Here is a 17,820-nt window from a genome sequence, read left to right on the forward strand (position 1 = left end):
TTTTTAATCATCCAAAAAACATACTGAGAGGTGGACTGATTACTCTGAATGTGTGTGTCAGACTGATGACTCTGAATTGCCCTTATGTGTGTGTGTATGTGTGACAAACTGATGAATTGCCCTTGTGTGTGTATTGTGTGTATGTGACAAACTGATGACTCTGAATTGCCCTTATGTGTTTGTATATGTATGTTTGTGTGCATATATGTATGTATGTGTGTGTGTGTGTGTGTGTGTGTGTGTGTGTGTGTGTGTGTGTGTGAGAGAGAAACTGATGACTCTGAATTGCCCTTATGTGTGTGTATGTGTGTGTATGTGTATGACAAACTGATGACTCTGAATTGCCCTTATGTGTGTATGTATATGTGTAAGTTTGTTTGTGTGTCTCTGTTTGTGTGTCTGTATGTGTCTGTCTGTGTGTCTGTGTGTGTGTCTGTGTCTCAGACTGATGCCCCGTCTAGGATCTACACAGGAATAAAGACAGCTGTCCTAAATGTTAAAAGTAAGAACATATAACTTATTCTGAACGTGTTAACTCATAACAGACAAAGACAAGTCTCGCGCGTGATGCTGCTGCTGCTGTATCGCGAGACTTTGGTTCCTGTTGGTGGCGGCCGAGGCCCAGACCTGCTGTGGCCCATCCTGTTTAGCACTTCTCTCTGACACTTGAATGAAAACTGGTGAAAGCGGTCTCTTCGAAAACTTGCGGAATCATGGCTTCAGCACTGGAGCAGTTCGTAAACAACGTGCGGCAACTATCTGCTCAAGGTATGAACACAGCTCATAAACATACCGAAACAAATAAGGTTAGCAAAGTACTTAGTTAGTCAGCGTTATTCTTTGCACACCTGTATTCCGACAAACACGCCTCTTGTGCGTCAATTTTCCGGGGCTCGTGCGCACACACTATGCCGTGATTGGACCACGGCCATCCCTTTACGACTTATTGTCCAATACGAATAGCGAAGGCGGGACCTTCTGGTGCGTTAAATACGGGTGTAGAAAACACACAGCTAGCCTGTTTAGGTAACACGCTAGATGGGATAAGCTGAAGGTATTTTAGTTGACAGAACTTTAGCTAAGCATGTTTGTGAGTTTGTTCACTGTAAATAAAATGCAACCATTACTATGTAAAAATTACAGTCAAGTTCAGAGAAGGTCACCGATTATCACTAGTTTAATAAATAGCGCTAAATGACACAGCGAGCTAGTATCATTAGCCACAGCGTAGCGAACGTAGCTATATCATCATGTTCCTGACTGATACACAACACATGGTGTGAGTTTGGTGTGAAATCTGCGCTGTTTTCTATATAACCGAGTGAAGCTGTGCAGGCCGAAGCTGCCCTCACTGACTCTGGGGCTGAAAAACACCTTCAGTTCACTTCAGTTTACTGACAAACTGCGTTCACCCTCAGAATAAAACGGTACAAAACACCACGCTGATAAATAGCAGTGTTGTGGTTATCAGTGTGGCTCAGAGCCGCTGATCACAACATCAACATGTTTATTAACCCTCGTGTAGAATAAACATGGGTCAAGAGATGGAGCTCATCTGTAGTGAACGACCTTCTCTCTCTTTAGCATAGGGTTTTATCACCAACAACACTCATACATGAGCAACAGCACTCACACTTGTAAATAAACACCACTCACATTTGAGCAACAACAGTGTATAGTTGTCATTTCACTGACACTTAGTGTCTGGAACATATTTCCTTTACACACTGTGTTTACTAAAAGTTAGTTCATAGGAGATTATGTCACTAAAACAAATTCCTCGTGAAAACATGCCTTGCAATAAAGCTGATTCTGATTCTGATCTTACTTGGTAAACAATAGAGAAAAGAATCGATTCTTTCCTTTAGTCAGAACCCGACATGTGCCGTATAATTCCATGGAGTTCCATTTGAGACTTAAGATGTTTGTGGATTTTCTTTATCACAGGTTAAACGTTCTTTTTTCCCCCCGTCATTTTTATTTATTTATATCAGTAACTCTCTCATCACTGCCTCACACTGAAACACTTTATTCATGATTAGTTATCACTTTACAACTGTATATTTAAATAGAGATGTAAAGTTTTCCTGCTTGTCTGTATGTTCTCTGTTTCAGGCCAGATGACTCAGCTATGTGAGCTGATCAATAAAAGTGGAGAGCTGCTTGCAAAAAACCTCTCCCACCTGGACACTGTGTTAGGAGCTCTGGACATTCAGGAGCACTCGCTCGGCGTGCTAGCTGTGCTGTGAGTCTGCACCGTCACCCTCAGATATACATTTCAGATTCCTTGTTAGACAGAAAAGTAGGGTATTGCTTTTGAGACAAGAGAACTACATGCACTTCTTACATCACACTTGTATCTGATGACCTCTTCAGAGAGAAACAGTAAATGGGTATTTTTGTTAATTAAACACTAATTTACGATCAGAAGCGAATGCAACATTTATCAGTGTGTTTTGACACGCTACACTGAAATGCAATCACAGCCCTAAGCCACAGTCGGAGGTATGACGTCAGCAGTGCTAAACTACAGGAGGTGTTGTGGTTCATACTAAAGTACACACATCAGTCAAAAAGGTTTTAATGTGACTAAAAATCAAATTTAAAAAATCTCACACCAAGGACTGGTGCAGCTATGTTAAATTTCAGCAAGGAGGGAGTTTAACATTCATCAGTGAAGTCTATTTTAAAGAGAAGTTTCAGCAATAGTCCTGAAAAGATGGATTAAAGGTGGGGTCTCCATTGTTTGAAAGCCAATGTTAACATTTGAAATCACCAAAACAAACACGCCCCTAACCCAAATGAGTCCCACCCCTGTATTGATAGCTCCACCCACACATACATACGTAACCCAGGCAACTACTGGAAAGAAATGTGTCTTTATCATAGCTGAAGGGAAGAACAATACGATTGCAGATAAACAAACAAGCATAATCATGTAAAGGACAAAGGCATATATTAGTTCTGTGTAACAAAGAAAAACCAACGTTACTCACCTATCGAGAAGGAAAAAAAGCGCCTCGGCGTCTTAAGTAAAGTCGGCTACATATTCACAGGTCGGAGTTTCCCAAGTCACTAACTCCTGAGCTAAACGCTGTTACTACACAAAACGCGGTTGTAGCTGCCTCTCTACATTACTATGATAGAAAAGAGGTGTTATTTGTGTAGTAACAGCGTTTAGCTCAGGAGTTATTGACTCGGGGAAACTCCAACCTGTGAATATGTGGCCAACTTCCTGCTCCTTCAGTTCTCTCCAGCGCTGGAAAGCTGATCCTATATTAACACGTCCTACTTCTTGCCTTATCGTAAGTCTTTCTTCTCTTTCTTTCTTTGTTTTTATCCTCCATGTCAATGTTAAAACCACTTTCTGCTAATGTCACACATGCGCACTGAACACTCTCTCTGCCCATATTAAGACACACCCCTTTCTGCTCATTGGCTACACGTTAGTTTTGTTTTGTTTGGCGGCACAAACACAGTTTTCTGAAGCATTTCTCAAACAACACAGACCCCACCTTTGTAGCACCGCTGCAACACACTGACAAAAGACTTTTGCAATGCAACAGGGATTTACATTCACTTCAGAGACTTAATCGATGTTTAGATTATTGTTTTTCTTTGAGAGAGAATGCAATGTAAAAAAAAGAAATAAAAGTAAGCTGAAGGCTTTGCTTTTTGTTGTGGAAAAAAGAAAATCACATTCCTAGGAGGAAATCCTCTCTATACGGACACAGGCTTTTTAAAAGAAATAATTCTGACCAAATGTGCTTCTGGCATTCTGTGATGATTTTAACTTCAACATGGCATCTGCTACTTCTGACTTAGTAGCAGCCTTTTGCTTGTTCTTCTAGCTTACTGTGTCATACATGCCAGAAACTAAACAGCTACGTATATAAGAGCTTCAGTGTGTTCAAACCCTGATGTTGTGGGGGGAACCACATAGGTGTGATGGTCAGGCGTCCACAAGCCTTTGGCCATATAGTGTGTGTTTGTGTGTGTGTGTGGTTGATAGGTCTTTAGAGTATATTAATTGTTGTTTTGGTGTTGGTTATTTTCTCTGTGCTGTGGCTTTCTGGTTGATTCATGTTATCTTTTTCATTTTAGATTCGTGAAGTTCTCCATGCCCAACATCCCTGACTTTGAGACCCTGTTCTCTCAAGTCCAGCTCTTCATCAGTACTTGCAACGGAGAACACATTCGATATGCAACGGACACTTGTGAGTTCACGGTCTCCTGCAAGTCTGCATGCTTTCTGTCAGATAATCGGCGAGCGTGCCATCCCCTCCCCCCAGTAACGAAGCCACTTTGTCTTGTTTTTTTTTGTTTGATACCTTCACATTGCTGTCCAGAAATATACTCAGCTGCAATTCATGTTCATGTCACAGAGTATTCTCGTGCTAAAAAGTGCTCCACACAAAGAACTTTACAAGTCATTCATTCCTTTTTTCCTTTTGTTTATTTCTCAGTTGCTGGTCTTTGCCATCAGTTGACTAATGCCCTAGTGGAACGGAAACAGGTAAAGGTTTTTAACACCCGCACATCGCTAACAAACATAATTATAAACTGATAAAAACATGTTTGTATTTTATTAAATAAAAAAATTGTTGGAAAATTGCTTTGGCTTAAAACCAGTAAAACGCGTCTCGAGTTGAAATCCCCGAGGCTGGATGTATTTTCTGTAATACACGGATGTATTTTCTGTAATACACGGATGTATTTTCTTTGCTTTCACAGCCGTTACGTGGGATAAGCATACTCAAACAAGCAATAGATAAAATGCAGATGAACACAAACCAGCTTACCTCAGTGCATGCAGATCTGTGTCAGGTGGGTACAAAGCCAGATGAAGTGTAATAAGTCTGACCGATTCAGACAGGAATTGACCGTGCTGATTGTTGTTCCCGACTTAGCTTTGCCTGCTAGCAAAATGCTTCAAGCCTGCAGTTCCTTTCCTGGAGTTGGACATGATGGACATCTGCAAAGAGAACGGGGCGTACGACGCGAAGCACTTCTTGTGTTATTACTATTACGGCGGCATGATCTACACAGGCTTGAAGAACTTTGAGCGAGCACTGTATTTCTTTGAGCAGGTACCGTGCGAGAGTTTTCTCTTTTTTTTTCAAAGAATGTAACTCGGTGTATATTCTGGACATCCGTCTCTACACTATACGTGTCTGGAAAAGACGGACAACTCTATAGTCCCATACTGTGTTTTTTCTCGATGCTCAGTCAAAACACCAGTTGATTTCAAATGTCGTTCTCTGGCTTTAGGTAATTAGTGTCATTACGATGAGATTTCGTATCAGCTTATACAGTACGTTAATGTGTTCGACTGTAAAGACTGGCCTCTTCTTTTTTTTCCTTTAGGCTATAACCACTCCAGCTATGGCAGTCAGTCACATCATGCTGGAAGCTTATAAGAAGTATATTCTCGTCTCTCTCATCCTCCATGGCAAAGTGCAGCAGCTTCCCAAATACACATCACAGATTGTGGGCAGGTTCATAAAGGTGAGGCTATAAACCGAAGAATGGACGTATCGTGTTGTTAGCGATGCTTTGATTAGCCCGATTCGGATGGGCTTAAGACGTCATTGACAGTTTCCATGTCATTTCTTTTTTTGACTGGATACATTTTTTCCTCCTCCTCTGCTATTAATGAATTGCTTACCGGATTATCATTCAAAATATAGTTAAAGTGACATACGGCTAAGTATGTTGACCTATACTCAGAATTTGTTCTCTGCATTTAACCCATCCAAAGTGCACACACACAGCAGTGAACACACACACACACCGTAAACACACACCCGGAGCAGTGGGCAGCCATTTATGCTGCGGCACCCAGGGAGCAGTTGGGGGGTTCTGTGTCTTTCTCAAGGGCACCTCAGTCGTGACCGGCCCGAGACTCGAACCCACAACCTCAGGGTTAGAAGTCAGACTCTCAGACCCTTCATGGTTAGCGTCAAATATAGCACCATGGTTGAAAAATAACTTTTATATTTGGGGATCTTTGAGTTATGATCCATCCAGCTGAACAAATCTTTACCTGAAACTTTCACTTTCATACATCGGGCCTATTTTCACTCTTAGCAATTGTGTGTGTGAATGTTTGTGTGAACCAAACTAAACTTTTCTGCCTGATTTACATCTCATTTTTTTGGGATGTAAATTGTTTGATTTTTCTTTCACACTTTTAAAAGTTTAAAGCGTTTTCCCGACACAAACAGTTTGCTAGTTTTTATAATTAAAAAATACTGAATATGATTAGAAACGACGATTTAGCTGCTTTCCTGTGTGATCATTGCTCTGTTTCAGTTTTATTAACCAAACCTACCTTTTTCTTCACTTTCCCCCTAGAAAAACATTTAACCGTCCCTAATTTGTACTGTTTTTTGTTTTTGTAGCCCCTCAGTAATGTTTACCACGAGTTGGCGCAAGTGTACTCCACCAATAACCCTGCTGAGCTGCGCAGCCTCGTTAACAAGCACAGTGAAACCTTCACACGTGACAATAACATGGGCCTGGTCAAGCAGTGCCTCTCCTCACTGTACAAGAAGAACATCCAAAGGCTAACCAAGGTCACTTCTATCACTATCACACTGTCATTGCGGAAAAAATGAATGAAAATGTTTTACCTACTCACTTTTTTTGCCAACAGAAAAATACTGTGTACTTTAGCAATGTTTCAAATAGACATAATGATCAGTATTGGTTCCAATTGGTTTGATTTGGGCACAATGTCTTTCCCTGTGGTGCAGACGTTCCTGACGTTGTCTTTACAAGATATGGCAAGCCGAGTTCAGCTCTCAGGGCCTCAGGAGGCAGAGAAATACGTCCTGCACATGGTTAGTCAGCAACACCACCTCCATCATCATATATACATCCCGTGTTCACTTAACAAGCGCTGCTGCTGGAATTGACAACACCTGACAATCTTTCTTTATTTAACCAGGTGAGTCAGTTGAGAATAGGGTTGCAAAGGGGTGGAACGTTTGCGGTAAATTTCTGGTAAATTTTCAGAAACTCCACGGGAACTTAATCTGTGGAATTTTGGAAATATTAAAAAATTGGAAACTTTACGGGAATTTATTGAAATTTATGGGAATTATTTGGAAATATAGGGAAATTTATATAAACAATATCATATACCAACATAAACAAACATTTTGTTTGGTCATAAGCAGACACGCATGCAATTTAATACAAATTTTAAAAATGACGTCTTGACTGATTTAATTGTAATTAGAACTTTAATTGATTATTTCATTGAGTAACACAAACGCATAATAAACATTATTATGCTTATAATAATTATAATAAACTTTATAATTGTAATAAACATTATTTTATAGAGGATTTTTTTATTTCGGGGGGTGTGAGAGTGTGGGAAAGGGTCATCAAATGATCTGTGTATGTGTAACACTCCTAATTTACTGCTTATTAAGAGTTAGTAAGGTAGTTATTAAGTTTAGGTATTGGGTACAATTAAGAATGCAGAATAAGGTAATGCAGAATAAGGCATTAATATGTGCTTAATAAGTAGTAATAAATAGCCAATATTCTATTAATATTCATGCTAATAAGCAACTAGTTAAATGACCCTGAAATAAAGTGTTACTGTGCATGTTATGGAAGAATGCAAGTACCTGCAGTGGGTTTGGCCTCAATGGCCTTCCAGTAAGCAGTGTGCTGTGTGCAAGTGACCGAGGAACGCAGGGTACAAATTCAACTTAAATTGCATTAAATCTTGTTGTTTTAAACAAAATTATGCTGTTAAGATTTTCTTTACCTACATTTAAGTTCCTTGCATTTTTTTAAATTCCCAGTTTATTTCCATATATTCCCGTTAATTCCCACGGAAAGTTTCCAGCCTTGAAAATTCCCGGAATTTTGCAACCCTAGTTTTACTATTTACAATGACGACCTGACCAAGAGGCAACATAAAAACTAATACAACACACAAACATGGCTATAAACAATGACGCGTAAAAACAAACAAAAAACTAAAAACAAGTACAGTGATCGTGAGTTAGTGACTGAATCGAATATTTAAAGGAAGAAAGCAATATAAATGAACTAAGCTGAAGAGTCAGCGGCAGATGATTCCAATCTTATGCAGCAGAAAACTGAAAAGAGCATCGACAAAGGACGTACGGACTTTAGGAATGCAGAAATGAAAGAATCGACTAGAGCTCAGATTACGACTTGTATTATTAACATTAAGAAGGGACTGTAAATACGAGGGCGTTTTACCAATAAGAGTTTTGTAAATGAACAGAAACCGACGTGTTTGTCTGTGAGAATGAAGAGAAGACCAATTCAATAAAGAATACAAGACCTGAATGAAAACGTATCCATTTTTACCCTCGTGTAGGGCTTTGCCTTTTTTAAAACCTTTCTTAGTAAAAAGTAGTTAACAGAATTGAACTGCAAAACATCAATCCTTTAATTAAAAAAGACAAATATTACGAATCAAAATCTTGTGCCTTTAATTCAGCGGGAAATATTCAACACGTTGCTCCTGATCACTTGATACTAAAATGAGATACTAAAATGAGATACTAAACACTCACTTTTATGTGTATACCTTTAAATGGGTGCTTAAAGATTTTGGATGTGGACATTGAGTTTATGAAGAAATGTGTGTCCCTGGAGTGTTCTGGAGTAATGACATAGCAAAGTATTTCACCAGATCAGCCTGAGCACCGTACTGCACTATACTGTAGTAAAGATGAGCGTTGTGTGAACCAGTCTAACTTTTCTGATCATCGAGCAATTTCTTGGGAGACTCTCTTGCCCCTTTCCCATCGAGGCAGTTTGAGTGATGGTTCGGAGCCTAATTTAGAACCAGTTCTTTCTTTTTCGACCACCAAAGCACCAGCTCTGAACCAGGAAAAGTGGTTCTTAAGTAGCACCAAAACGTTGCTGGTTTAGATTTAAGAACCACTTGTGTCAGGGGCTGTGGGCGGGGCTACTGTTAGCGCATTTGATAATGTACCTTAAGTATACTAAAGTTTAATACATTTTTACTTTACCACAATATGATCAATTATCAGCACACATGATAGTAGGTAGCTACATGCTAAGGCTAACATTTTTTCTGTGTTAATGGTACCTGTTCAGGGAAATGTTGAAGTTGTCAGTGAAGACATTTTCTAGTTGTTGAATGGCAGCATCCAGAACTCTGTCTGTATGGTCCACTGAAGTCAGAAGTCACTTCTATTGTCTAGAGTAGGATTGAAGAGCCTGCCCTCTTGCCACAATTCTGCTTCCTGGCACACCGATTCCAACATCCCCTCAGCCATGAGACTCAGGCAACACAGAGGACCACAGCGAGAGTCCCTACCCATATCGGGTATTTCAGAACAGCCCTCAAATGTAATAAATGCCCCTGCCAATCCTTAATATAAATGTGTGTCAATTAAAAATGTAGCAGCACACTGTTTGCTCTGGATAAGGGCGTCTGCCAAATGATGTAAATGTAAGTGCTGTGCAAGCAAGCATTCTCCCCAGATGATGTTGAACACCCTTCCATTTGGTTTGTGTACAGATGAAGCCATTTGGTGTAACTCAAACTAAGTGAGGGAAAAGGCTGTTTTTTTCCCCTTTTAATATTGGATTTAGGGGAATCGGCCAGTATTGTAGTGTTGGATGAAGGGAGGTCACACCAACTGATTGAGCAGTTTATCTGCACTGATTATCAATGTGCTGCATTGGGTATGCGTCACGATTTGACACCAAATTGACTTTTCTGAAGTCCACCCAATGATGATCTGACTTGTCAGCACCAAGTCCATGGGATTTCTTCAGTCATTGTGGGACTCCTTCGATGTCGAGCATAGCCTTGAGTTCTTCCCAAACCACTTTTTTTTCTGAAGAAGGAAATGGTAGGGGTTTCATGAAAGGGTGAAATAAAAGAAGTGTTTTGATCTGTCAGGTTCTCTTACAAAAGATAACTAGGAAATGTACCTCTGCATCTCTACATGCTCAGATGTTAAGAAGATGCACAACATATTAATATCCATCGTATTCCTCAACACAGTCTATTAACATACTAAAGGATGTGTCTTAGCTTGTGATGACATTCGGTTGGTCATTTCTGATTAAGCCCTAGTGTTGTACAACTTCAAAATACAGCAATCGTTTTAAAATATGAAAGTTATTTTAGGCAAGAATACACTCGATAATCGGTAAGGCGAAGGTGACTCAATGTTCCTGCAGTGTTTAAAATTATTTTCCCGTTGTCAAAGTGGCTTATGTTGTGGTGTTTTAAACCGTTGCTCTGCTTCTCACAGATCGAAGATGGAGAGATTTATGCCAGCATCAACCAGAAAGATGGCATGGTCTGTTTCCACGACAACCCTGAAAAGTACAACAACCCTGCAATGCTCCACAAAATTGACCAAGAGGTTTGTAATAATACTGCAAGGCTGCGTAGTCTACTGCTAGACTGGAGAGAAAAAAGGGCAGTGTCTCACACACAGAGGCTAATCATCACTTCATACTGCTGATTGGTCTTAGAAATGATGCTTCAATATGAGCATGAGGCTTTAATGCTTTATATATATATATATATGTTTGTGTTTGTGTGTGTGTGTGTGTGTGTGTGTATGTATGTGTGTGTGTGTGTATATATATATATATATATATATATATATATATATATATGAGTGAAGTAACTGGAATAAATCTTTAAAAAATATCTTTCTGCGTAATCTTTAAAAAACTGTAACTGATTAATAAAATATTTTCAGAGTTATTTAACTTTAACATATTTAACACGAATCAAATCTCTGTAATATTAGATTTCTGACATATAAATTAGTATCATGAAGGACACTAGACTTTGAGTGGTAGAGACATCCCCATTGTTTGGTTCGTTTTTTTTATTCCTCTTTCTTGAATCTGTCAGGGTTTCTAATTGCCCATTGAGCCACACACCTTACTCAGTCTGCTTTTGGGTCATTTAGTTCGTACTTTCATACTCTTTATTTGCTCATCTCCTCCAGATGCTGAAGTGTATAGAATTAGACGAGAAACTAAAGGCCATGGATCAGGAGATTACCGTCAATCCACAATTTGTACAAAAGGTACGTAGATTCCTGTACGATGTTTTTCAACCCCTAATGGAAAACTAGTTGTTTTTACTAGGATCTTTATTTTCAAATTCTGCTTGGATTAAAAGCCCTTTTGTTTTCAGAGTATGGGAACGCAAGAAGACGACGTTGGCAGCAAGACATCGTCCTACTCCTGAGGCCACTGCAGCAAGCATTCCCCGTCTCATGCAATGCTGAAGAACCATCATCAGGAAGAATATCAGCCTTATGAATATGGACTATATCAAAGGAATCCTAAAATGTCTACAATTCAAATTAGTTTTTTTTCTTTCATTCACTGCGCTCACATACACACCAACCCTGTTTTGTCAGTGTTTTATTTATCAATGTTGAAGTGCAAAACCACAGCTGCATTTATGACCGAACCAATAAAATGACTGGACTTGTTTGTTCGAGAACCATGTCTATACACGTGTTGTCATTTTAATTTATTTGCTGTATCGATTATTTTGTCAGTGTAATAACTCTTTCCTATTGTGGTAGCCTAGTGATTATGTGGTAGCCTGCTGTTTAAGGTGCTGGGGTACCAATCGATAGGTTGTGAGTTTGATTGCAAGCTGCCACTGCTGGGCCCCTGAGCAAGGCCCTTAACCCTGAATTGCTCAGTTGTATAAAAATGAGATAAAATGTAAGTCGCTCTGCATAAGGGCATCTGCTAAATGCTGTAAATGTATTGTTTTTTTTGCATCAGCTGTATCGTAAGTCTGGGTGTAGAAAAGTCGCACGTGTCTTCTGTTTTTTAGGCCTGACGGGTAGTAAAGCGTTCGCTCTATTGTGTGTGAATTTCTCTTGTATGTTAACAAACAGTATATTACTAACAATCAATACATAGCAGGTTAATCAGCTCTCGTGATTCTGGCCACACTCGCTATGGCTGGACGTGTTCCGACTCTTGTTCTCGGGGCTTTCGCATGAATACGAGGAGTGTTTTTATTTTTCAACCAGGACGTTCTAATACTAGACCGACAGAACAAGAGCCATCACAGAACATCGCTACATCTGTTCACTCAAGTTTGTGCTTCTAAACATTTCCCACAACAAAGCAACCAATGCAACAGACACTTACAGTATCTGTATATATATATTTTTATTATTATCATTAGTTTTAGGAAGGTATTAGCTTTTAAATTGGCATGGAAAAGGAAAGTTCAAGCTATAAAATTGAACACTTTTATGTCCTGTTGCTTTGAGTAACTGATGAAATACATCTCTATAATTGTGTAAGTTCTTGTTGGTACAGGGAGCAGTGCCGGAAATGACGTAGTTAATATGGCGGAACCAACAACAAGAAGTAGAATTGTGTAGAAACATTAATGTTTAGGCGTTATTTGTGTAGACATATAAAGTTTAATCCGTCTGCAGTTGATCGTGGTATATTTGTGAAACTTTAACTTATTATCTGGTGTCGTTAGAGAGGAACAAACAGACACAGTGAGCTTTCCTGCTGCACGACACACTCAGTATCTCACTAGAGCTTCCGGTAGGGGAAAAAATAATCTCCGTCTCGATTGGCCAATCAGATCACACGTTCTTTGAGTAGAGGCGGGGCTTGGCGCATGAATGGCACAACCCATAAGCAATCGAAGACGTACAGGATGAGCCATCGGCCAATCAGAGCGCGGTGCCGTGAGGTTTGTGTCGCCCACGGTGTTCACTTGAATTCCATTGCCGTCCATTAAAACATCCGAGTTGGAAAATCCAACATTAAAGTAGCCCCGGGATTAAACATCACGCTGCGGCGTGGGCGCTCGGATGCAAGAGCTTTTTCAGGAATAAGGATTAAATGTCGCGTAAAGCTGCCGTATGTGTAAGACACGCGTGTTCAGTGGTGCTGTGACCGTCTGTGTGTCCTGCAGACACCCAACAAGCAGTGGATAAAAAGCCGCCTGTGTCCTGTGTTCGTCTCTGCGGTGTCCTGTGGCTGAATATCCGCCGGGGTGCGGATGTGATTACACGGCCATGGGTCCGGCCGGCTGCTCCCACGTGAACGGCTTTAAAGTGGACAACTGGAAGCAGAACCTGCGTGTTATTTACCAGTGCTTTGTGTGGAGCGGCTCGGCTGAAACCAGGAAACGCAAGGTAGCTACTGTGTAGGGGGGGGAGAGGGACAGGGACACACACACACACACACACACACACACACACACACACACACACACACACACACACACACACACAACCGGACCGTGCAAACTTATCTCTGTCTGGCTTTATAACTACACTCACTTCACCCTGTTCCGCTTAAAGGTGTGTGTGTGTGTGTGTGTGTGTGTGTGTGTGTGTGTGTGTGTAAATATATATTTGTGTGTGTGTGTGTAAATATATATTTGTGTGTGTGTGTGTGTGTGTAAATATATATATTTGTGTGTATGTATATGTATGTATGTGTGTGTGTGTATATATATACATGTGTGTGTGTGTGTGTATGTATGTGTATGTGTGTATATATATATATGTGTGTGTGTGTGTGTGTGTGTGTGTGGCAGCAGAGTCTGATCACAGCTAGCCTGCTGCATTGTGAGCTGTGGTCTGTGTGAGAGAGAGAGTAAGTAAAGAGAGAGGACAGAGTAAAGAGACTTGATCTCTGCTTGGTTCTATTCTGTACATTTCTGCAGTCCCACACTATTATTTTAGTCAAACTTTCACGTTTCAGCCTGAAATCTGCGGCAGTCTAACGGCTGAAGCCCAGTCACACCCGTCCCCTCATACCTCCATCATGTTCCTGGTCAGTAGGTTGGTGACGGTTGCTTCGTCTTTAAACACACTGCACATGTAAACGACAGAAATGAGACCGTCCCAAGAACAAGGATCCATCGTGATTATAGGTTACACACATCATTCGTCACAGATGATCTTGTGGTATCTGCTTCAAACCAGCGCTGGTCTCTTGTATAGTTTCCATTAGTTTCCATTTATGTCCTGCATCTGTTGATCAGATCTGATTAAAGCTGGTGTAAATGCACACAGCTCAACAAGTCTGTCTCACAATGTGGCCAGGGACAGGTTTAATTATCGTCCTTTTCAGTTGGATTTAACATGCGTAGTTTATCTGATGGATAGTTTGAAGTACATCTATATTTGTACTAGTGTATGTAAGTAAAGATAAAGACTGCCTCCACAGTTCGTCTCACGCTGCAGATAGAGATGTAGCGGTTCTCTGAGCTAGAAACGGACACCGCGAATCAGTGTTGTGTCAATTTACACAACACGATTTCTCTTAAAGCATGTCACCAGCGTAACGTAATGTAGCATCAGAGTATCACGGAGAGTTTGTCTGATTACTGTGCGGATGTACACCCTAAATTCTGACTAGGAATCAGACAGGAAGTTTCCTTTAGGGAGAAGAAACTATCCCACAGGATTACAGTGTCATCAAAGGAAAATAGCGATAGACGTTCCTGTCGTAATTACGGCAGAGCATTTCTATTGCTTCTAATGCTAAGCAGAACGTAGGCCGCAAGGTAAACTACATCTGGCGCAACGTTTGGCCATAATGCAGCTGGTTTCCTGAGAAGTGCCCTACTCTTCAGGTCCCAACTCCGAAGCTAGACTCGTCCTAATTCCCTAAGCTTTTCGCACTTTGTGTATCTATTGTTGGGATACTGGGCCGTCCAATTATTACTCTAACCATAAGGTTCTTTTGTGGGAAAATTCTTGAAACGTCTGTCTTCTTTAGTTTATTAGTTTAGGTACAGATCTACTACTAGGTTGGGCTGATGTTCCAATGAGATGAGATCTGACCACGATCCAGCTGACGACTGCGTTTATGGTGCCATTAATATTTAACGTCAGTTATCACTGGTGCAGTGAGTAACGATGAATGTGTTCTGCATTTAAATTCCATGTTTGACTCCTTTGTGTAGTATTTAAGCAAAGCTTAAACGTCCAAGAAAGCAGGTTTTATATTCTTGTTGTCAAAATAAACAACAAAGATGGAAAAGATCATGTGGCGATTATAAAGCTCACGGGATAGAAATCTGGTGTTCAAGCCCAGAGTGATGTTTATGCTATTGTCTTTGTGGAGAGAAAAACACAAGTGTTGCATTATATCAACATCAGGACGTGTGTTTGTGTTGGCTACGTTTACCATCACGGTTAACCGTCTTTGAGTTGCAGTTCCAGCAGTGTATAGTAGCGTGGGGCAGCTAAGATAGTCATCCAGTCTACACTTTTTCCTACAGTGATGTCTTCTACAGCGTCAGTGTTTATCAGTGTGCTCTGGTGCCTTCAGCTGTACCGTACATACCATACAGTATTCTCCCACCGTCACCTTCCTGAAACAATAAAGCTATAAAGCCCAGAAACCATTAGTGTGATCAACATCACTGGTTGGAATAGGTGTGTGTGTGTGTGTGTGTGTGTGTGTGTGTTGCTCCATATTTCTTCTGCAGTAAATATTCCAATAAATGATTTCAATCACGAAAAGCATTTCAAGGCAACGAAGCCGATATTGTATAGAAAACCCCCCTAAAAACAAATCCGAAGCAGGAGTTTGCTGGTGTGTGGCACAGGCTCATCGGCACCGTGTACGTGTATCCTGTTGATTTCGGTATTCATCATCATTAGGAGGTCATTTATGTGAAGAACAAGTCCAAGCTTTATGGAACTGCATTTGTGCATCGTATCCAATTCCGTTAAGTGGCTGGCAAGGTGGAGACACGGGGAACTATTACAACAAACGTCCTCTCCTCGTCTCTCGGTGACGTGCTGTGAGGGTGGAATATAAACAAGTCCCAGTTTGACTTTAAACACTGACCTACGACAGTGCACAGATTCCCCGGGGTTCACATCACGCCCGTTGTGGATGTGTTGTCTAGGAGCTAATTAAAAAGGTAATTAGTTGAACACCAATTACATAGTCCACTGATTTGTACATAAAAAAAAATCAGTAATTTTTAAGATTTGACTTCTGAGTATTGTTTGATTTCTGACAAACTTGGTCCACTGGGGCTTTTTTCCCCCCACCGTGTGTAGTAATTGCCCAGTGTTTTTGGTGTATTTGGCTTCAGCAGCATCACGTTCGGGTTTGCGGCCACGTGTCGTTAGGTTTTTATGGACGACGTGCTGCCGTGACACCTCGTTGCCGTGGTTACCACCATTACAGTAAATTGACTATGTGGAAACGAGTAAGAGATGGGACACAGAAATAGCAGGAGAGAAAAGAAATGAATCTCCTGCCTTTGGAAGCTGCGCTAATGAGCCCGTGACTGGCTAATCGTGTGTGATGTGTAGATTCAAAGAGAACATGGGCGTGGACTGGCCTGAGCTGCTGGGGTCTTAAACAAACTATGACCGGTGATATTTCTCATCTGTGTGGGATTGTATGGATGATCTTTTATGGTGGACCAGTCAAAATTCCAGTCTAATATTGGTATCATAATAAACGGTGTCAGAATTGCCTTCATTCTTTCTTCATCACAAGCAACATAATATTTCCAGTTGGAACTTCAGTGTTTTTTCAGCTCAGGTTTAGTCTCTGTGTGGAGGTTCACATGTTCTCCCTTGTGTCCATGTGGCTTTCCATCGGGTTCTCCAGCTTCCAGTAACATGCATGTTAGCTGGACCGGTGACTGTAAACTGCCAGTGTGTGAATGTGTGCACATTGTGCCCTGCAGTAGATCGGCGTCTCATCCGGAGTGTCTTCCTGCCCCATCCCCCAGTGTTCCTGGCATAAGCTACCTTAGATATGAGCTGTGTGCTTGCTTGTGTGGACAGGAGAGGTATCTTTTCAAGAGGATCCTTGTGACAGCTCAAACCGTTCATGTCTTACCAGTGATTCACACCTTGCCGTGTCACAGCTCATCTCTTTTAATAATGGCTGCACTATTACCTGTTAATCACGTTTTATGAGCAGCCCGTGCTGCATTTACGGTGTTATATGGTCATTCTGCCTGCCATCAATAATTCGTCCGCGTTCCAGCAGCTTTTTCTTTTTCGTGTTTGTACACCAGGATATACAGGCCAGGTCCAGACGTGCTGCAGGACTCCAGCGTTCTGAGCGGCCGGAGAAATTTACGGAGGAGACAGTGACGAGGCCCAGGGCTGTCTAAAAGGCTCTCCAGAGACTCGGCAGACATTTTAAATCAGATGTAGGCGAAGGATGAAGGCTTGAGCCATTTGGGCCAAAAAAGCACCAAGAATAAAATGCTTTGTTGTGGAATTGACCGCAATGAGCTGTTACTGAAGTGATTTTGGTTAGGTTAATTTAAGGGGAAAAAGCCACATCGTAGTCCAGAGGTCACCATCTGGCAGACTGCAGGTCCAGAAAACCAAAATAAAAGTGCTGTGGCCCAACTGACAAACATATAAAGGTTCTTTGTTGTGGTTTATCCAGTTGTAGTGTTTGCACTCATATTAGTGTGTAAAAACCTACAGACCGAGTTCTATCTGTAGACCTGTTTAGACTACAGTTTACTCTTCACATCCGGTGTTGTGTACGACGCTAAAGTTAATTGGGTGTTTTAGTAGTTTAGTAGTAAACTCGATTTCTTAATGGATGAGTTCGGGTCTATTCCTGTGTCTTTAGCCCTGCAGCAGAAACGAGCCCAAGGCCAATCGATGTCCTCTCCCCTTATTACACTGCAGTGTTACATTTACATGTGGAGTTCCTTCTATTTGTCTTTTGCATCTTACTTCTTCATTTCCCTCCATACACACGTTCTCTCTTCTCCCCTGATCTCCATCTGTGTGTCAGTCAGCTCTC

At 41.0% G+C, this 17,820-nt stretch overlaps 2 protein-coding genes across 3 annotated transcripts in view; both read left to right on the forward strand.

Moving 5' to 3' along the window:
• The first annotated feature begins 570 nt into the window (after positions 1-570).
• On the forward strand, positions 571-11,515 carry cops3 (COP9 signalosome subunit 3). Of its 2 annotated transcripts, none has more exons than XM_027159131.2 (12): positions 571-768; positions 2,116-2,245; positions 4,105-4,217; positions 4,467-4,516; positions 4,735-4,827; positions 4,911-5,090; positions 5,368-5,508; positions 6,405-6,578; positions 6,759-6,845; positions 10,296-10,409; positions 11,010-11,090; positions 11,201-11,515. In XM_027159131.2, exons 1-12 carry the CDS (start codon positions 714-716, stop codon positions 11,252-11,254), a joined length of 1,272 nt encoding a protein of 423 aa, XP_027014932.1. In that variant the 5' UTR covers positions 571-713; the 3' UTR covers positions 11,255-11,515. The 2 variants fall into 2 exon arrangements, with proteins under 2 accessions (XP_027014932.1, XP_027014933.1); XM_027159132.2 differs by lacking the exon at positions 571-768 and adding an exon at positions 1,856-1,947.
• Positions 11,516-12,696: 1,181 nt separating this feature from the next.
• Positions 12,697-17,820, forward strand: part of usp22 (ubiquitin specific peptidase 22) — a 35,044-nt gene continuing 29,920 nt past the window's right edge. The window contains exon 1 of the mRNA XM_047817044.1: positions 12,697-13,196. Coding sequence (XP_047673000.1) covers positions 13,077-13,196 — 120 coding nt within the window. The 5' untranslated portion in view covers positions 12,697-13,076. The remainder of the gene's footprint in view (positions 13,197-17,820) is intronic.

Source organism: Tachysurus fulvidraco, chromosome 8 (assembly GCF_022655615.1).
Source record: "Tachysurus fulvidraco isolate hzauxx_2018 chromosome 8, HZAU_PFXX_2.0, whole genome shotgun sequence".
Classification (NCBI taxonomy): domain Eukaryota; kingdom Metazoa; phylum Chordata; class Actinopteri; order Siluriformes; family Bagridae; genus Tachysurus; species Tachysurus fulvidraco.

What these genes read in the sequence shown, in the direction of transcription:
- cops3 (XM_027159131.2), top strand. Translation starts at nt 714, where the DNA reads ATGGCTTCAGCACTGGAGCAGTTCGTAAACAACGTGCGGCAACTATCT. An exon ending in CTCGGCGTGCTAGCTGTGCT is followed by an intron (nt 2,246 to 4,104) that starts GTGAGTCTGCAC and finishes TTTTCATTTTAG; the next exon opens with ATTCGTGAAGTTCTCCATGC. An exon ending in AGAAATACGTCCTGCACATG is followed by an intron (nt 6,846 to 10,295) that starts GTTAGTCAGCAA and finishes TGCTTCTCACAG; the next exon opens with ATCGAAGATGGAGAGATTTA.